The 21,734-nt window shown below is 42.4% G+C and overlaps 1 protein-coding gene across 1 annotated transcript; it reads right to left on the reverse strand.

Moving 5' to 3' along the window:
- Positions 1-726: 726 nt before the first annotated feature.
- On the reverse strand, positions 727-18,283 carry Chrna1 (cholinergic receptor nicotinic alpha 1 subunit). Its single transcript, XM_046447527.2, has 9 exons — positions 18,241-18,283; positions 12,888-13,033; positions 12,733-12,777; positions 11,326-11,435; positions 8,483-8,678; positions 7,753-7,990; positions 3,498-3,721; positions 1,664-1,903; positions 727-1,339 (listed from the first exon to the last, which is right to left on the reverse strand). The coding sequence occupies exons 1-9, from the start codon at positions 18,281-18,283 to the stop codon at positions 1,208-1,210; spliced, it is 1,374 nt and encodes a 457-aa protein (XP_046303483.1). The 3' UTR covers positions 727-1,207.
- Positions 18,284-21,734: the final 3,451 nt, after the last annotated feature.

A 21,734-nucleotide genomic window follows, 5' to 3' on the forward strand; every position in this document is an offset into this window, starting at 1 on the left:
CTTCAGAACTTTAGAAATGGTGATCCTGTGTGCACACATTTCTGGTTTCATTTGTAGGAATTGAACCCCAATGATTGATGTAAAGACTGAGAAAAAATGCAGGCAATGTAATTGGGAAGGTGGAAAGATAGTTGACACTAAGGCCCAAGTGCTCAAGAACACTGAACAAAGTCACAGAATGGTCTTGATCAAGGCAAGGGTGACAGGAGAGCAAGCGAGCAGATGCCTGAACCAGCTGAGAGTTGCTTTGGAATCTCAAGGTCTGGGTTCAAATCTCAGTTCTTCTACTAACAGTCAAACTTAACCTTCTTGAAATCAGTTTTCTCCTTTGTAAATAAGGCCATTACAGGGATGGTATGAAAATTGTTAGGATGAAATAAAACCACATAGGTGAGATGATTCCCATAGTACCTGCAACTCGTGCTCAATAATGTTGCCACCTGTTTTCCTTCAAACTTGAGAATCAAAACCAGGTTCCCTGTTAAATTGGGACACCTAGGGCTCAGGTGTAGCTCAGTGGTAGAAGGTATGTATAGCATGCACAGGACTCAGATTCAATCCCTAGCACCCCCCCCGCCACACACACACACAAATAAAAAAACACCAGGGGAAACCCCCCACACCCCAGTTCTTAGAAATCTATTTTAAAACATAGATTTTTGAGGCTGTTTGCATTTCCATGGTCATTCTAGAAATTACTTTATTTCCTTTCTATTGTTTCCTCTCTGCAAATCAAATGGTTAATCTTTTGGGGGGCGGGTACATGGGGATTTCTTGGTAGATACAAAACTGATTCTTAAGCAAAGGACTCTATTCCAAAAAAAAAGAAAAGAAAAAGAAGAGGAGGAGGAAAAAAGAAGAGCAACAAAGAAAGCAATTAGCAATAATAACACAACAGAAAATCTTGGCTATCTGGTAAAACCCTTCCAGATGCCATTTGGAAATGAACACTTCCATAAAGGGTCCAGTTTCATTTACTGAGAAGGATTCACTCTCCAGGGAGACACGGCAGAAGTGCAGGGAGAAGCAAAGGGGAATCACCCAGAGGCCATGACCTCATGTAAATGGACACGGTTACTATTAATAATAAGTGCAGAAAACTTCATGTTTGATAAGAGAGAATATATCTAAGTATACAAATCCTACTTTTTCTCATTTTATTCTGCTCTGGCAGGTCCTGGGGCAGAGCTAGGCTCAACGTAACTTCTCATCCTTGCTGGTTTAATTCAATGAGCCGACCTGCAAACACAGCCAGAGTGCCGATGAGACAGACAAGCATGAAGACTCCGAGGAGAATGTGGTCCATCACCATTGCAACATACTTCCACTCTTCAGACGCCTGGGAGAGGGGAGAGTGTTAGAATTCCACTAGGCTGATTATTAGAGACTTACAGAGTTCATGCTACATATCATCGATGGGTCCTTTAATTTGTAGGTCTCAAAGCCCTCCACATCCCTTGGCTGGCATGATCTTTAACTTTTGAATAATAATTCACATCATGATGAGTTACTAAGGTGACCTAGAGGTGGTCCCCTAGGTACACTTTAGGTTGGTGGCTGCATCTTGAATGCCAGCTTAACTGTCAAAACAAACCCATTTGTCTGTACTCATGCATTTGATCATTTAAACCCAGAGGGGAAGATTTCAAACTGCAGAGCTTACGTTATTGGACTCCTGATCTGACTTCATGGTCTCTGCGATGTACTTGACGCCCTCAATGGCACTTTTCACCTCGGGATGTTTGATCAGGGGAGAGTGGAAGCCCATGGGTGGAGGCCCTGGTTTCCCAGAAATGTCAGAAATATCAATATCTTCTGTAAAAATCTTTTTGTCTTGTTTATCTCTGGATGGTCTTTTCATTGTGGAGAAAAACATAATATTTGGGATAGTGTCGATAAAAACCTAATAAAAAAGCAATCCATGTATGAGAATTATTGTCAACACAGGCAAACATCAAACTCTGAATTACCAACATGATCTTGGGCAAGCCATTCAACGTATCTCAGCCTCAACCTTGACAGGCTCCTTGTCTTTAAAACAAAAAGAACCACATTAGATGTTCCCAAAGACTCCTTCATATCCACTCCTGACGTGTCAAATTACAGTGGTCCTGATGATTCTGTAATATAAACAGTTTGCCACCAGAGGGAGCCTGTGAGCAGCCGGCAACCTTTCGGACACCAGACACCAGACACTAGCGAGCCTTTTGCTTCAGATCCCCCTGTAGGCAACAGAAAGGTCCTAGCAATGTGTTTCCAGGATCATTTAGTTAAAGAAAGGGCTCTTTGCCTCCTGTATAAATTTCTGTCCCCCAAAATAGGTAGACTTTTTTCTTCCCTTTCTTTATAAAGAAACTGCAATATGGGTATTGCCAGGAGTCAAGGAGGACTGGTAATTGCCTCCAAAGAGTACATGGTAACCATTAGTTTCTCTGGCAATTCATGACATAAAGATCCTGGGCTTTAGTGTCTCTGAAGTTTTATCCAAAAGAGCACATATTTGGGCTGTGGGTGTAGATCAGTGGTGGAATGCTTTCCTTGCATGTGTGAGGCTCTGGGCTTAATCCCAGCACCAAAGGGGATGGGATTTGAAATGTCAGCGCATTTTTAAATCCAGCAATGTAAACATTTGAGACAAAATTCCTCACTTTTGTGTTATTTCCTCAAGCCCTCTGTTTTAGTCGGCAGTTTTTGCCACTGTGACCACAAACCTGACAAGAACAATTTGAGAAAGTTTATCTGACACTCGAGGTTTCGGAGGCCTCAGTCCACAGATGGCCTACTCCATTGCTCTGGGCCCAAAGGGAGGCAGAGCATCATAGGGGTAGGAAAGCAGCTCAGGACATGGCAACAAGGAAGCAGAGAGAGAAAGAGAGAGAGAGCTCTGCTCAGCAGGGACAAAATATAGAACCCAAAGGCACGACCTCAGTGACTTACCTCCTCCAGCTACACCTGACCTGCCTATAGTCACTACCCATTTAATCCCTGTGAGTGGATTCATCCACGGGTTAGGTTAAAGCTCTCATAACCCAATCACTTAACCTCTAAAAATTCTTGCATCGTCTAACACATAAACTTTTGGGGGACACATCATATCTAAACCCTAACACCCCTCTTCCATCTCTAAATCTCATTCTATTCTCAGCTGATGATTTTACTAGCAAAAATAAGTAAGTCTGTCCCAAATTGAAAGACACACAAATGGAAATCTTAAGAATGTCACAGCATAAAAAAGATGGAGATTTATTCATCTCTATTCAAAGAGATCCTTTAAACTTGAATTTAGAATGTGGTTTATAAATTCTGGTATTTTTTTTTTCCTTTCTCTCTCATGAGTTGTCCCTAGAAAGAAGACAAGGAAAGTTCTTCACCCAAGTCCCCTGAAGTCCAGAAAGGACATAGGTTTCTAAATGTGCGCAAGTATTGGCTAGAACAACACTGGCTCTTGTCTAAGGGGGGACCTGGAAGTGTCCTCCCTATGTGCCGCCTGCACTCACCTTCCGCACCCACTCGGGCATCACGTGGGTGCTGGGAGAGCGGTGGTGTGTGTTGATGACAATGACGGTGATAATGATGGATGCGATGACGAACACCATGGTGAACAACATGTATTTTCCAATCAAGGGCACGGCACTGGAGGTGGAAGGGATCAGCTCCACAATGACCAGAAGGAACACAGTCAAGGACAGTAAGACAGAGATGCTCAGCGTCATTTTCTCTCCTAGGAAGACAAAAAGAAGAAACCCAACAACCCACCATGATGGACAGAATTGGCCCCTCCCATGTATATATTGAAATTCTAAACCTCAGGACCTCAAAATCTGTATTTGAAAGATAAGACCTTTAAAGGTAATTAAGTTTAAATGAAGTTGTATGGGGTCCCTAATCCAATATAACTGGTGTCCTTCCAAGAGAGAATGTGGACACAAACCATGTGAGGGCATGGGAGAAGGCGGTCACCTGCAGAGCAGGGAGAGAGGCCTCAGAAGAAACCAATCCTGCTAACACCTTGATCTCAGCTTCCAGAATGGTGACAAATGAATGTCTGTTGTTTGAATCACCCAATCTGGTACTCTGTCACGGCAGCCCTTGCAAACGTATTTACCACTGAAATCCAAAGGTGAAGGAATGTGACCCATGTTCATGAAACATCATTGTAGAAAATTTTTTTCCTGCATAATTTCCTGTGTGACCTTAACTGTACCCATGATGACAAGTGGCAAGATGTTCCATGAGAGGGTGCCAAGAAGTAAATGTCTACTTCATCTCATGCCCCAGGATTTTGTTTCTTGGTGGAACCTAGGGAGCTGAGAGGGATTATGGGTTGGCAAGCAGACTCAGGGTGGCAGGCTTTCCTTCTGCAGCAGAATGTGTTAAACTGCATAAAATGCAACCACATGAATAGCCACTGCAATCCCGAGCAAAAAGACCAATATCTGATTTCAAAATATACTACCGAGCCATAGTAGCAAAAAAAGCATGGCACTGGCAAAAAAAGGCATGTAAACCTACAGAAGAGAATAGAGAACCCAGAGACAAACCCAGCTATGGCCATGTGATCCATGACAAAGGTGCCAAAAGCATACATAAGAGAACCTTCAATAAATGTTGCTAGGAAAACTGGATAGCCATCTGTAGAAGATTGGAACTAGATCCTGTTCTCTTACCCTGTACAAAAATCAATTAAAAGTGGGGCTGGTGTTGTAGCTCCGTGGTACAGCACTTGTCTAGTATGTGTGAGGCATTGGATTAGATTCTCAGCATCACATATAATTAAATAGAGGTCCATCAACAACTAAAAAAATTTTTTTAAAAATCAGTTGTAACTCTATTAGACTTCAGTATAAGACCTGAAACTGCTAGAAGAAAACACTTCAGATAAGAGGCACAGGCAATGACTTCCTGATTAGGTCCTATTGCTCAGAAAATAATACATTTGGCAAATGAGATGACATCAAATTTTAGAAGCTTCTGCACAGCAAAGAAAACAGTAAAGAGAGTGAAGGGGCAGCTTACAGAATAGGAGAAAAATCTTTGTCAATTACTCTTCTGACAGGGAATTAATACACAAAATAAAAACCAAAATAATAATGATGACAAAAAAACCCACCAAATAACCCTATCAATAAATGGGTAAATAAACTGAATAGACATTTCTCAAAAGAAGTACAAATGGCCAATAATTATATGAAAAAGTGTTCAGAATCTTTAGCTGTGAAGGAAATAAATGGAAATCAAAACTATACTGAGATTCAGTCTCACCCCTGTCAGAATAGCAATCATCAAAAATGTAAGTAAGAATAAATGCTGGTGAGGATTTAGGGAAAAAGAAACTCTTGCACACTGTTGGTGGGGATGTAAATTGGGACAGCCACTATGGAAATCAATATGGAGGTCCTTCCAAAAATAAAAAGTGAAAATAGAACCACCATATGAGCCAGCTAAAGCTCTTCTTGGTATATAACCAAAGAAATTAATATCAGCATCCTATAGAGATACCTGCATACTCATGTTTCTTGCTGCACAAGTCACAATAGCCAAGTTATACTGTCAGTCAAGAGATGAGTGGATAAAGAAAATGTGGTAATAGATATACAATGGAGTTTTATTCAGCCACAAAGAATGAAATTATGTCATTTGCAGGAAAATGGATGGAAGTGGAGAGCAATATGTTAAGTGAAACAAACCAGGTTCCAAGTACTGTATGTTTTCTCTCATATGTGGAGGCTAGAGAGAAAAAAGAAAGGAAAAAAAAAAGCATGATGATGGGGGGAATCTCATGAAAACAGAAGGGAGACCACTAGGGTAGAGAGAAAGGAACAGGGGAAGGAGGAGAGGTGGGCAGGGGGAGGCACGGGGGAATGAAATAGATCAATTTTGTTATATGCACATATGATTATGCCACAATGAAACCCGCTATCTGTATAATTGATATGCACCAATAAAAACTATTTAAAAAGTAAAGCATATGGGAGGATCATATAAGTTAAATGCAAATACTGCACCATTTTATATAAAGGAATTGGGCATTCACAGATTTTTGTATCCTGGGGTCCTGGAACCAATCCTCTGCAGATACTAAGGGACAACCATAAACACTGGGTGCAAAGTGGAGGCAACATGAGATTGTCCACTCTACCCGCTGGGTAGGAAGGCCTTTGAAAGTGAAGAAGAAGTCACAATTGTAAATATATTTATCAAGCTACAATTTCTTGACTGATAATAAATAATGGCTAACGTTTACCAAGCATAATATAGTCATTGTCCTAAAGGCTTTTCAAGCATAAATAATTGAATATTTATAGACACTAATTATTTCCATATTTCCCTGACAGTGTTTTCTTTATTTACTTTAAGAAGCTTTATTTGGGGCTGGGGTTATAGCTCAGTGGTAGAACGCTTGTCTCACACATGTGAAACACTGGGTTAAATCCTCAGCACCACATAAAATAAATAAATAAATAAATAAAATAAAATAAAAGTATTGTGTGTCCATCTACAACTTTAAAACTATTTTAAAAAAACAAGAAGAAGAAGAGGAAGCTTCCAGCAACTTAGAGGCTGAGGCAGGAGGATTATGAGTTCAAAGCCAGCCTCAGCAACTTAGCAAGGCCCTAAGCAACTCATTGAGACTTAAATAAAATATTTTTTAAAAAAAAGAGGCGGGGAGGGGCTGGGTTGTGGCTCAGTGGTAGAGCGTTTGCCTAGCACGTGCGAGGCCCTGAGTTCGATCTTCAGCACCACATTAAATAAATAAATAAAGGTATTATGTCCAACTATAACTAAAAAAAATATTTTAAAAAGAGGGGAGTGAGAAGTGGCACTTGGGATGTGGCTCAGTAGTTAAGTGCCCCTGGGTTCAATCATTTGTTTAAAAACTAGCGCAATCACTGGGCACAGTAGTACATGCCATAATCCCATCTACCAGGGAGGCTGAGGCAGGAGGATTGCAAGTTCAAGGCCGGCCTGTGCAACCTAACATAATCTTGTCTAAAAATCAAAAACAAAAATGGCTGAAATGTAGTTCAAAGGTAGAGTGCTTTCCTAGCATGTTCAAAGCCATGGGTTTAATCTCCAGCATGAAAAAAAAAATGAGGATCATCATGAGAACATACATATACTCAGCGGGGGGGAGGTCCTTCCTGCCTTATTCTCCACTGTGTCCCTGCTGTGTAGGAGTTGCTCAACAAGTCTTTATTGAATGAGTGAATAATCTTTTCCCCTTTCTGAACAGTTAGATTTAAATTTTTGTGAGTTTAAAAAAATCAGTTGGATAAAATTGCTATCTGTCATAAGTTTGAGGGGCGTCTGCACCATCTTTTCCTCCTGCTTGTCTGCCATCAATTGTTTACAAGTAGGGACTTGCTGGCAGACATATGGGTACCCGTCCCCTGTTCAGTAGATTGCTGGTGTTTGATGAAATTATATCACAGATGTGATTACTCAGTAAGAGGTAAGTAAGTTGTCCAGGCTGATATGTGGGAAAGAATTGCCACTTGGGAAGTACGGTCTCATGTGTAAAGGTATTGCCATCTGGAAACAGACATGCAAAAGTGATATTCTAGTGGCAAACTCAGTAAAGGATCAATGCCCAGAAGAGTCCATCTAAGGAAAGCTTCTTTGTAGAGGAAGTGACATGAGGAGGTCTGTGAGCACACACCTAACCCCGCATATTTCTGGGCACACAGATGGTATTGGGCAAATAGGTATTGGTGACCAATTCACTTTAACAGTCATGGCAACGGCACCCACCTGAGTCTGTGGGCAGGTAGAACACCAGGCTGGTTAAGAAAGAGAAGAGCAGGCAGGGGATGATGACGTTGACGATGAAGTAAAGAGGCAGGCGCTGCATGACGAAGTGGTAGGTGATGTCCAGGTAGGGGGTGCTGGGGCAGCAGGTATAGAATACCCAGTGCTTCCAGCCCCGGGCCTCCTTGATCACCCATTCCCCGCTCTCCATGAAGTTGCTCAGGTCTGGCTGGTCACTTTCCTGAAAAATGAGATGAGGTTTGGAAACCCTAGCCAAGTTATCTGGGGGGTGGGGGAGGGCAGGGTTTTGTAATCAGCCCGTGATAAGGCAATAATCTCCAGTTCTGTGGGCCACATATCCAGGAGGGACTTGGGGCCATCTCCACTTTGGGGTCTTGGATTTCTTTCCCATAACATAAGGAGTTTAGATTACTGGGATTCTTCATTTGGGTTCCATATTCAAGTATCTGGGAGATTCATAACATTGGCTACTTAGCCCCATTCCAGACGGATTGAATCAAAATTCTTGAGACTGTTCTGGGCATAAGGAGTTTCTTTCAGTTCCAAGATAGTTCTTATGAGCAGCACATCAAGAACCGTCCTGAGAACCATCAGACTAGAGCCTCCCAAGTTTTAACTGGTTCTGAGAGCCTGTGATTATCTAGGGGCAGAGTCAGAGACCTGAATCACACTTCTCCTGAAACCAGCATCATCACACGGAGTCCCTACCTACCGGGTTGATTGCCACCACAGAGCCATCATAGGTCCAGGTGCCCAGCTTCATGCTGCAGTTCTGCTCATCAAAGGGAAAGTGAGTGACAATGATCTCACAGTAGCTTTTGAAGATGGCTGGAGGTGTCCACGTGATGTGGCCCGTGTAGTCCAGGAGCACTTTTGTGAACTTGACAATAGCAAAGTCGCCATCTGCACTGCAATTGGGATAAGGGAAGAAAAGGGTTCCAAGTGACAGATGAGCCTTCCATTCTGCCTGCAGATATTAACAGGAGACAGCTGCTAATTATTCTAGTACTAATTATAGAAGCTTCCTTTCTGGTTGTGTTGCTTTTTAAATCTATGGCAGTGTTTCCCAAATTTGTCTGATAATAAGAGTCACTGGGGTGCTTATTACAGATGCAGATTCCCGAGCACCATTTAAGTCAGCTCTGAGTTAGACTATCTGGGAAGGAAGTAGGAATCTATGGGTTTAAAGAAATAGCAGATAACATGGGTACACTGCATCTCAGATGTTCTTTCTCTGTCCTCAGTGATATTTGTAATGTTCATATCCACCTATATACTCAGGATATACTTTGAGAGTTAGTTGGGAAAGCAAAGGAATTTAAAATAAAATGTTCCTCCAGTAGCTCCTTACTGTTACATTAAGAACCATTTAGGATGGGGAGTGTGTCTCAGTGGCGGAGTCTTGCTTGCATGCAGGAGGCCCCAGGTTCAATCCCCAGTGTGGAGGGCAAGGTGATCTATCCAGTGGGGTGGGATCATGAACTCAGATTAAGGACCAGACAGGTAAGAAATGAAGAAGGAACCCCCACACAGTGCTGCGTATGGCCACGTGGGAGTAGATGCCCATTGTTGCCAGATATTTGGCTTTTTTCTTGGTCAGAAGGTGAAAACATACATTTTTTGAGTCAAATATTTCCTTTTTTTTTTCCTTCCCCAGCCCCAGGGCTGGAGATGGAACACAGGGGTCTCATGCGTGTTAGGCAAGTGCTGTCATTGAACCATTGCCCTGCCCCAAATTTTTCACATTTTTTATTGTAGAATTTTTCTAGACAGGCTAAAAATCAAAATTTTAATATGATATTTCTTGATTTTCCAATTTTTTAATTTAATTTTATTTTTTTAGAGAGAGAGAGAATTTTTTAATATTTATTTTTCAATGGACACAACATCTTTATTTTATTTTTATGTGATGCCGAGTATTGAACCCAGTGCCCTGCACATGCCAGGCGAGTGCATTACCGCTTGAGCCACATCCCCAGCCCTATATATATTTTTAAATCAGGGAGCTGGGCACAGTAGCACATACCTTTAATTTCAGCTATTTGAGAGGCTGAGGCAGGAGGATCAGAAGTTCAAGCCTAGCCAAGATGATATAGCAAGACCCTGTCTCAAAATAAAAGAGCTGGGGATGTAGTTCAGTAGTAGAGCACTTGCCTAGCATGCTTGAAGCCCTGGGTTCAATTTCAAGTACTGCAAAAAAATAAAATTAAAAAAAAAAAACATGGTATGTACTGAAAAGTAGCAATAAGCCACTTCTATAGGCCTTATTCAGTGGACATTCTTCCATAAACAGCCTGTGTCCAAGGGACTTTGCAAAAAAGTGAGGCAATTAGAATAGGTATTGAGGGCTGGAGGTGTAGCTCAGTGGTCAAGCCTTGCATGATTAGGACACTTGGTACCAGGAAGTAAGTATTAGAATAGGAGTTAAATCAGTAGGGTAGGGTTTGCCCCATGGGATTTTAGGGACTTAATGGCATGTATTGATCCCTCCTGTTGTAAAACAAGAGATTTTTCTTTCCCCGACTTTTCCTTAATCCAGTTCTCTGGATTAAGTAGGATTCTTAATCCAGAGAACTGTGTGGCATTAGACCCTCCTGAAAGAGCAGAGGGTCAAAAGATTGTCTTAGTCTCTCCCAATAAGCAGGTAAACTGAGGTTCTCTCTCCACCAGGGTGTTCCTACGTAAACATGTCAGAAAGCCCAGTGAACTTTAACTGCTTCCCCCAGGTTCTGCCTGAAAGAAACTGAACATGGATATTCTGCTATGTCAGCATATTTGTCCAAAAAGTTTATATCGCTGATTGGGTAATTTGGTTCATACTTGAACCTAAGTGTAACTGGACAACATGTAGTAGAAAATCAAAGCTGGGTAGGCTGCCGTAAAGTGCATCATTTTTATCCACTGGCCCTTGCCCCATACACCCCATACATCTGCTGGAACGCACAGCTTGCTCCCCAGACCCACATGGAGTGATGTCAGACTGTAAATCCTCTAGGCCAACGACAAATGCTCCTGTCTGGGGAGGATGCTCTTTGAAATGAACATTCCCTGACAAATGAAGGGCATATGATAATGAACGTGTCATTAAACCGGAGCGTCTTGAATCACATTATAATTTCACAACAGGCAGTCTGTCATGGGACCTGGTGGATGGGAATGCAGGCATTCTGGACCATCAGTGTCAGGATGACGTTCAGGACGTGATGAGTATCAACCTCGGGAGCACAGACCGATTAGGTAGGAAGGACATTTGATTCCAAGGAACTTGGGGATAAGAAGTTTGGGTGCTTTGGGTGGTTGCCACACACTCCTCAGGAGCTCTCAGGGATTAAATGCTCCCCACCCACAGTCTTGATCCAATTTGGCTCTGATCATTGTTTCTATTCGTAACACGAGACACCATATGGCACTGCCTGGCCTGTCAACGTGGCTCTGGTTTTTAAGGGTTATTTAATGTTAACGTGGTGAGAAGCAGGCCGCAGTCAGCCCTTCCGTGCGGACACGGGGCTCCGCCTGCCCCAGGAATCCCCCTCCCCGCCTGTCTGCTTTGCTTACTTGTTATAGAGAACAAAGTCCGGCCGCCAGATCTTTTCAGAGGGAATGTGAATTTTTTTCACACCACCATAGTCATCTGGATTCCATTTTAGGTTGTAATCCACCCATTGCTGGAAATGAAGACATTGAAGCAATTAAAAAGTCAAAAACATTTTATAAAATGTTTGGGGGGTGAAGAGCCTTCATGGCCTCAGTAATTCAGAAATGGACAGAAATTATGTTTGGATAAGGAAAGTCTGATTCAGAATTCACCTTTTACTTTAGCCAACAGTAACAGCAAAGTGTGCGCATGGGTACTAAGTACTGGACCCAGTCCTCACAACAGTCCTATAGAACGATTAGTGACCTTAGTTTACAGAAAAGGAAGCAAAGAGACCCCAGGTCACACAGCTGAGGGTGGCAGATCCACCAGGCCATACTGTCCACCCTCAGGACTTAAGGACATTGGTCCTAATGCAAACATTTATGGCAAGCAGGCAAAGTCATTTCTAAAAAGCATTATATATTTTCCTGCACTAAAAAAAATATATGCCCAATGTAGCGAATTTGTTTTTTTTGTTTGTTTGTTTATTTGTTTGTTTTTTACTATGGTTGTTGTTTTGGTACTGGTAATTGAACCCAGGGGCACTACTCTACTACTGAGCTACATCTTTGTCCTTTTTATTTTTTTATTTTGAGACAGTGTCTTTACTCAGTTGCTGGCCTTGAGCTTGGAATCCTCCTGTCTCAACCTCCTGAGTCACTGGGATTATCTGGCTCAGTGTGGCAAAATGGGATAACACAAAGGTATGGGCTGAATTGTGTCCCTTTAGAATTCATATGTTGAAGTCCTAACTCCCAGTGTTTCAGAATGTGACTTTATTTGGAAATAGGGTCTTCACTGAGATAACTAAGTGAAAATGAGGCTGTTAAGGTAAGCATTACTTCAATATAACTGGTGCCCTTATAAAAAGGGGAAATTTAAAAACATCTATGTCTCTCAGATGTATACCCAGGGAGAAAGCATGATCTCATCTACAAGCCAAGGAGAAAGTTCTGGAACAGACATTCTCTCATAGCCCTCAGAAGGAACCAACTCTGCTGGCATCTTGACCTTGAACTCCAAAATGTTAAGATGATAAATTTCTGTTGTTTAAGCCACCTAGAGTGTGGTACTTCGTTATGGTAGCCCTAGCAAATTCAGAACATAGAAAAAGCCCTGGGTTTAAAAAACAAAATAAAACAAACAAACAAAGAAAACCCCAAAACAACAACAACAACAAAACACAACAGGGTCTATATTCCCATCATTCTAAAATCCTTACTTTTAACATTTTAGTGTATGTACCTAAATTGATTTCCTCTGGGCCCAGGTTTAGTTTCAAGGTGAATAAAAATAACATAAATGCAGTTATCGTGCTGGATTACCTGCTTCAGACGAACATTGGTTGTCACAATCTGATTTACTTCATCCTGAAAAAAGAAAATGTCTCCTCTTTAGGGAATGGAGAGGCAACCAGAAGGCAGAGTGCCCCCAGGTGTGAGGGGTGGGTGCCACCCCCGCCCCCAGGCCCCTGTCTCACCACATTGATGAGCTGTATCAGCTGCAGGCCCACGGTGACCTCCACAGCCTGGTGGTGGTCCTCCACTGGCCGGACCACGCTGCTATAGTTTTTAAATAGCATTGCCAACAGACGGGTCTCATGTTCGGAGCCCAGGACAAGACCAGCTGAGAAGCAAATGACACAAACCCGGTCAGACACCACCCCCACCCTTCATTCACTAACACAAGGAAATCAAGACAAACCCAGAGCTCAGAAGGCAGGCGGGGCCTCTGTCAAAGGGCTCCTGGGTGCAGGTTTTGTTGCCTTAAGCTCCTTTCCAAGGGCAGTTGTTGGCATGGCGGATTATCACAACACTTGTACTTTGGACAGGTGACATTCCTTAACATAGTCCCTGGCTGAATCAAATTTGCCAGGAACATGCACACAGAAAAGCCAATGTCAGTGTTTCCGAGTGGTCATGGGATAGTGAAATGTTGGACAAGGTGGCCTCAGATCGGATGATGCCAGGAACAGTCAAAGATAGGTGCTCAATCGCACTCCTCAGGAGGGACATGGTTAACAAAACAGAAAGTAATGGGTGCTGGTGAGGCTGTGGAGACGCTGAAACCTCCCATGTTGCTGTGGGAATGTAAAGTGACAGGTTCTCAGCAAATCTGAGTTATCATATGATCCTGCAGTTCTACCCCTAAGACCATACCCAAAAGAATAACAGCAACATCCAAAAGGTGGAAACAGCCAAGGGTCTTGTCTATCCATAGATAAATGGATGATCTAGGTGAGGTGGCACACACCTGTAATATCAGCTACTCAGGAGGCTGACACAAAAGGATCACAAGTTTAAGGCCACCTGGGCAATTTAGTAGACCCTGTTTCAAAAAAAAAGGACTGGGGGATAGCTCAGAGCTATAGCACCCCTGAGTACTGGAGTCAGGGTGTGTACATAAATGGATAAACAAATTGAAGTAGATCTGAACAATGGAACATTATTCAGCCACAAAAAGGAATAAAGTACTGATCCATGCTACAGCACAGGTGGACTTTGACAACATCATGCTGAGTGAAAGATGCCAAATGTAAAGGGACACATGTTGTATGTTTCCTTTTGTAGAAATGTCCAGAATAGGTAAAGCCACAGAAATGGAGAGATCAGAGGTTTGTGGGCATTGAGGTGTGAGGAGCGACTGTTATTGGGTTTAGATTTTCCTTTTGGGATGATGAAAATGTTCTGGAAATAGTTAATAGTAATATCATTTAACAATGTAAATGCACTGAATACTGCTGACTTGTACACCTTAAAATGTTCAAATGATAAATTCATACAATGTGTGTTTTACCATACTTTTAAGCAATCACTGCTGGCTGATACACATCTCAGTTGTTAAAAAAGTGAAAACCCTGTGCTTTGTTGACTGGGGTTGAGGGCTCCTGTTGGGAACATGAGTGACCCCATCTTTTCTACATTTCCTTCAGGATAGAGAGTGGCATCACCAAAGACAGCCCTTCTCTGCCCAGCAAGTTCTGTGGTCCTTAGCAGCCTCAGATGAGGCAGGCAGACATCTCACCAGAGAAGGTGGCCACTTGCCTAAGGTTGAGCAGCCAGAGGGCAGAACTCTGAGCAGAACCCTGTGCGTGCTCCTGTACCAAGTCTTAATCTCGGAGTGTGGTGTGGCTATGCTGGAACCTCACAACCACATGCATCTTTATTCCTGGGAGAAAATGTGTTCCAAATTCCAGCAAGTGTCTTGTGAAAGAGCTTTGTAACTCAAGCCACACAGGGACGGAGGACTGTCTGCTCAGGGTAGTAGACACACGATTAGAGGAAGGAGACACACGATGCTTTTACCCTGGTTCGTGTAACCAGATCTCCCCTTTCCGCAGGTTATTGCTGAGGCCACCAGAACTTCTCCGTAGGCCAAGAAAATTTTAAATGTTGAATGAGTGAGATGCTTTCCCTTTTTGCCCAGTAGTATTAATTTTTAGCCTCTAAGATAGGTTATTTTTTATTTTTATTTTTGGGTACCAGGGATGAAACCTAGGGGTGCTTAACCACTAAGCCACATCTCCAGCCCTTTTTTTATATTTTATTTTGAGACAGTGTGTCTCTGAGTTACTTAGGGCCTTGCTAAGTGGCTGAGGCTGGCTTTGAACTTATGATCCTTTTGCCTCAGTCTCCAGAGCCTCTGGGATTACAGGTGTGCACCACTGCGCCCGGCAGGTTATTATTTTTCTTTACTATTTTTCTACTTTGATTCTACATTTGGAAGAGTTTGTAAAAAATAATTATTAAATAAAAATTAATTATATATTTTCTCTTTTTATTAGTCAATGAAAATAATAACCAACACAACAATTTGTTATATGCAGATATTTATATACATATATTTACTTAATACATTCTAACTCAATTCTCACAACTAGATGCTACTCTTATCTCTACAGATGAAGAAATTGAGGCACAGGGAGGTTAAGTGACTTGCCCATATTTCATAAGAGGTAGATTCAAGAACACAAACCCAGAGCCCGGCTCTCAACCATGATTTCTCACCTAGGGCTTTGGATTTGCTTGAAATCATCATTGTAATGCAACGAATTGATACATTTTCACCCCTTTGTAAAATGTGTATTTTAATGATCCCAGAGAGCCTTCTTCAAGCCCCTGTCTTTGTATTATCATCTTGAATCCTTATAATGATCCTTTCAGGTTACTTTTTACCCCCACTTGACAGATAAAAAAACTGAGGTTCCGAGCTGAGCAATCCATCCCTGGTTCCCCTGCCAGTTAGAGGTGGGATTATAGCAGAGGCAGTTTACCTCCTCCCTACAGATAAATGTATCATTTCCATACAGATTATTAAAGCTTTCAGTGTAGCTTAAATACCTTTATTGTTATCTTCATAGACTCCAGGTAGAGAACTCTTGTTGACATAGTCTACCTCTTCATTTCTAGTATCCCCAATTTTCTGAACCTCAAAATTCCCAGGCTACCAAACCAAAGCTTCCAAGGATACCAAGGTACATAACTCCACAGAGCTTCCACATGGCACCCCCCAAATGCCACCTGCATTTGGCAACTCTCCAAGGGAGTGTGTAGTTCAAAGATGCAGATTTTGTAATTGCTCCACTGAGCCCTTGGGACATGGCAGTGCTCCTGTCTGCCATGCCTTGTCCATCCCAGGCCCCACCCACCACAGGGACTGGGCCCAGGAGTGGATCGCTGAGCCTCTTGGCTGTCGTTTTGGCATTGTCCTGGGCTACTTATTCTTAAATGATTGTTTATTCCAGTTTGACAGCAATAATACACCATTTCATAGATTGGTTTCATTGGCACAGGTTAAAGGGACGAATATTTATAATATTCAAAGGAAGAATTCTATGAATCCCTTCCCAACTCCAATATGGTTTGAAGAGTTGGGTCAGTTCTTCATGGATTTAGTGAATCACAGTAAATAACTTTTATGAAAAGTCAGTGTATAAATAAACAGATCATGTCAGAATCTCCCTTTTTGGCAAGATTTTCTTGGTAATTTTTAGTCAGATGGTGTAACATTATTCATTCATCAAAGATTTGTTGAGTATTGCTGTATTGCTATAGGAGTTTGGAGATATACGAGCATTGCTATAGAAGTTTGGAGATATTCAAAGGTGAATCTGGCACAAATCCTGTCTTTCTGTCTTCATAGAGATTGACATGTGTCATTAACATAAATAACCGTGAATGAGTTGGAAAATTAGATGCCATGAGAAAGATGACAATGAATTACTTGGGATTACAAAGGTGGAAGAGGTTGAAATGAAAGGTGCTGTGTAAATAGAACAGCAATGATTATATGTTCAGATATCATAAGAAAAAGTGTTCTGATATGCATGAGCATTTTACCCAGAGAGGACTGATTGAGCCATAATTCCAAGTGTGCTTTTTGTATCATACTGGTCCAACTTGTGTTTCTATGTAGGAAAGAGCCTCTGGGTTGGGCAAAATGACTTTTGGACTCTTACTAGTCACCGTGGGTAATTCTAATCTCTGATGCTGTGTCTCTTGCTACCTTGGTAATTTCAGGCTACTTTCTGACTATGCATCTAACAAAGTCTCCAACTGATCACATTCCAAAATTTATAAATTAAGTGACCTTGGGCAGGTCAGTTCTATCTTTCAGCCTGTTTCCTTACAATAAAAATTGAGGTGTAGGAATGCCTGATCTAGCTCTAAATTTCTATGAACCACCCCTGAGAATCAATACTAGCAAACTTTAGGTTTGATCAAAATACATATTGTAAACTTCTTTTCATAGCTAAACACACATTTTTAGAGGTCTTTGGTATCCTAAGAGATCTCTTAAGTATTTTTATAGAAGCATATCGCTTAGGAATTTTCATTGAGTGTGTTATTTGAGCATGCACACACACATGCACTCATACACACCAGGCCAGCTTAGGTTGGATAGAGTCCAAATCCCACAGGATATAATTTAGCTGAGTTTAAACTATTTCCCTCAACCCTGCTATTGAAAAAATTAATAATATAGCTTTTTACCTCTTGTCCAGAGTCCTGTGCTTATCAGAGCAATATTAAAAAAATCACAGAATGTAAGTTACCTTATTTCTCAGTTGGGATGATATCACCAGTAAACTTTTACATGGAGCAATCAGCAAACATCTCCTATTTCCCTGTATCGGAAGTTTGGGATTCAGGATAGTGTTTCAGCTGCTGTGTTGTGACACATTCCAGAGCAGAGTCAGGTCAAGGGCTGTATAAGTTTTTATAGCTTCAATTCAAATCCACACCTACATTTGGTAACATCCTTTTTTTTTTTCCCCAAGAATAGCAGGAATGCCTTCATATGGACATTTTTCACTTCAGAAGTTAAAAAAATTACAAAACAGTTCATCTCTATGAAGAGATTATTAACAATTATTAACAGGCTTCTCTTTATAGCACATGTATCTGTCAATCAATTCTCTTCATTGTCAGAATTCTCTTAGAGCCACTAACGGCTTTGTTAACTCTATTACTTGTGATTAGAAGTTGCTGCGCTAGGTCCCCATTGTTCGAATTTGTTCAAATTTGAAGGTATCCCCAGGTTGTGACAGTGGTCTACAATGTTCCAAGTTCTATAAGGCAGGCCCTGTGGCTGAGCAGGACACCAGGCACTGATAGAGACCTGGATGTCTCTGACAGGGCAGTTCCTATTTGATCTGGATAACATGAACTGAAAATTTTTGTTCAAAAACCCAATCAAACAACATGAGGAAGAAACTAAAAAGAGTAACCTCTGACTGGTGAGGCCCTGTGGTTCTGCGTTCCTTTTGAAGAAGCATGGGAGGGCCTCTAGTTCTTCAACCTTAGAGAAACTCCCCCACCTTCGGTGCTTACCTGAGCAGAGGCCAAGGAACAGGAGGAGAGGCCGAGGCTCCATGGGCTGTCGGTTCTGCTGTGGACTGGGAGCAGCGTGGTGGTCTGTGCTCCTCCCTGGCACACTCTGGCTGGACACTTGGCTGCTGGAGGGCTTGGAAAGCCGGTCAGCTCAGTGGAGCTATTGTCTTACACCACCTGTTTATGGCTGCGACAGCTGGTCTGTCCTCCGCCCTAGAGCCTAAAGCTGCAAAGGGCCTTATGCAGTTACAGGTGTGACTCTCTTTACACGATTGCTATATTTTTAACAAGCTGAGTATGAGCTATATTTTATGTATACCTATTTATATTTCACATATATATATATATATATATATATATATATATATATATATATATATATTTTTTTTTTTTTCCTCCCTGTACTGGGAATTGAACCCAAGGGTGCTCTACTATAGAGCTACATCCTCAGTCCTTTTTTGATTTTTATTTGGAAATAGGGTCTTACGAAGTTACCCAGACTGGCCTTGAACTTGTGATCCTTCTGGCTCAGCCTCCTGGCTCACTGGGATTACAGGCATGTATCACAAACCTCCGCTAAGCTGTTATATTTTAAATACATCATGAGTCTTGTCTTGTTTTGTTTTGTCCTTGTGGTGCTGGGGATCAAACCCACAGCCTCTCATATGCTAATATGCACTTTACCACTGAGCTACGTCCCCAGCTCCAAGAATCAGTTCTTAATGGAAGAACTTGCAGGAATTATTTTAAGTGGTGAGCAACCCCCTCCCTTTTGTGTAAACTAGAATGCCACCTATGTGCATTGATTCAATTAGGGTCACTGGGTATGCATAGATGTCAGCTGTTCGTGTAATCCTCCTTAGTCACGCACATCTACATTCTCTGAACAAGAAAATGCACTTCCTGTTTCAGGGTTAGGCAGAGCACGCCTGGAGCCTTTGTGACAGAAGTGTGTGGTTGGTATTGAATCTGCCACTGGAGAGGTCCATATTTGATTGGGCTGGGCTTTTAACAAAGACGTGTCTTTCATAAAACTGGTTTCTCTGGCCCCCGAGTGGCTGTTTCAGCCCCTGTCTCTGTGTCAGGCAGGACTCATTCCCTATGAGCCATTAGCTGGGGCAAACGGCCCACCTCCCATGTACCATGTTATTCAACCACAGAGAGATTACTGGGAAGAAGTGCCCACCACATCAGCAGTGGCTCCCGATTCCTGCTTCCTTCCGCCCATTTGCTGCCTACTCTCACTCAAGGAAGCAAAGAACAGAGTGGTTCAGCTTTTCAATTTCTTTGTTTATTAAAGTCCTAAGAACCAGCAGTTAGTGATTCCTCGTTCCAAGAAGTACTTTTTACCAAACTGAGCTGCTTTGCAAGGTTGAGGTCAAAGGAAGCAGGAAGCAGTTCTTTAAGGATACACAGCCTACTCCTTCTGTGACTCCTTCCTAGACTGAATCAGGTGAGGAAAGTCTCTCACCTCATGCCCAAGGACATAGGCATCCTGACAAATCGCCCACCCCAGTGGGACCAAACAAATAATTAGAGCAGGGGCTTGGAGGATAAAGGAGAAAGCTGCATGCTCACATTACTTACATATTTCTATGTAAATTGCAGGAGACCAGCAAACTGTCTGATAAAATAATTGGTTCTCTCCCTTCCATAGCATAGCACTGTGACTGTTTGCCAGAAAATACATCCCTCATACAACCTGGCAAGCCCCTCTCATCTATGTGGAGTCATGTGACTGAGTTCTGGTCAGATAAATGTGAAGAGAAATTTTCTTAGACTCATAACCTACCAGAGTTCATCCATGCCCTTCTAGACTTGTGACTGGCAGGAATGGATGCAGCCCCCAGGGCAACTTGGAAACCACATGTGGAAGATGGCTTTGCTTAGACATCTTGGATCCCTGAGTGACCACATGGAGGAGGGCACTCCATTGCTCTGGTCTCCTCATAGCACTATTTCATGAATGAGAACAAAACATTTATCATGTGCAGCTGTCACGACCCCTCGCCGGCAAGGGAAAACACGACACAGGATTCTTCTTTCAGCAGTTTATTCAGGCCTTGTTTCATGTATCATCTTCTAGCGACCCCCCCGCCGAGCGCCCAAGCACAGCCTAATAAAGCCTCCCGCATACCAATCCCAAGCTGCCACGTGGATCTCTCTCATAGGGTGGTAAGGGATTGCGCGCCAACTCTCCAAAAAAGGAGTTGTTTATCACAGGCCACAGTGGAAGCCGGCGCCATCTTCTAATGGCGGCCACGGTCTATAAGAATGGCTTACCACATGCAGCCATTTAAATTTGTGTGTATAGCAGCTAGTATTATCATGATTAATACAAAATCTAGTCCCTTGTACAGGGGTCCTCTGGTTAAAAATAAACTCTAAAATATATAGCGCTTTAGAGAAAGTAAAAAAAAAAATCTACAGGTGAGGCTGAAAAGATGATGACTTGTGTTATATAGTAGCAAATTATTCAATAAAATTGTTGTCCTTAATTACTTGGTAAGCAAAGTGTTCAGTTAGCCTGTGATCCTAGAAGAAGGGGTTGGCACAAAATTCATGCCTATTGACTCTTTCTGGCTTTGTTTAGCAAGTCAATACCGGAAAGAACTGAGTTCAGTCAGGAACTGGCTGGTTCAAAAGAACAGAAATGAAAAGGAATTAAATGAATCTGGAAATATGAAGCCCTGGATTTTGAACCCCAAAAAGTAAGTGATAACATACAAAAAGGACTTGAAGCAACAAAAGGTCATTAAAACATCTCATTAAACAGTATTATAGTTTAGATCTAGAAATGTTCCCCAAAGGCTCATGTGTGGAAGGCTTAGTCCCCAGTGCATCAGTCAGTGTTCGGGGGTGGGACTTTCAGGAAGATGATTGGATCATGAGCTGTAACCTCATCACCATTGATTGATTCATAATTTGATAGAATTATTGGGTGGTGGAAACTGTAGGAGGTAGGGTCTAGTTGGAGGAAGTAGGTCACTGGGAGCAGGAGGGTGTGCTCTGGAAGGCTATATCTTGTCCTTGTTCTCTCTGTTCTTCTCCTTTTGCCCGTCTCTCCTCCCTGGTTGTCATGAGGAGGACAGCTTTCCTTGGCCTTGTGCTTCCACCATGATGCTTCTGCCTTGAAATCAGCTGGCCACAGGGTAAAGGGGATCAGGACAGCTGGGGAATTGCAGTTTTAAACATGGTGAGGTCTGGGGTGTGGCTCAGTGGTAAGTGCTGAGGCAGAAGGACAGTGAGTTCAAAGCCAGCCTCGGCAATGGTGAGGTGATAAGCAACTCAATGAGACTCTGTCTCTAAATAAAATACAAAATAGGGAATCACTCCTGCAAGGTAGGCGGGCCTGCGACCCACCGGCAGAAGAGGAGCAGCGACCTGCTGAGACGCAGAGCCGCCCCCTCCCCCTGCACCGGCAAGGTAGAGGGAACTGTGACCACGCACAGAGCAGGCCCAGCGGCCTGCTGAGGGGCAGAGCCACCCCCCAC

Source organism: Marmota monax, unplaced genomic scaffold (assembly GCF_021218885.2).
Source record: "Marmota monax isolate L192 unplaced genomic scaffold, Marmota_monax_Labrador192_F-V1.1 WCK01_AAM20220418_F8-fsc00007, whole genome shotgun sequence".
Classification (NCBI taxonomy): Eukaryota; Metazoa; Chordata; class Mammalia; order Rodentia; family Sciuridae; genus Marmota; species Marmota monax.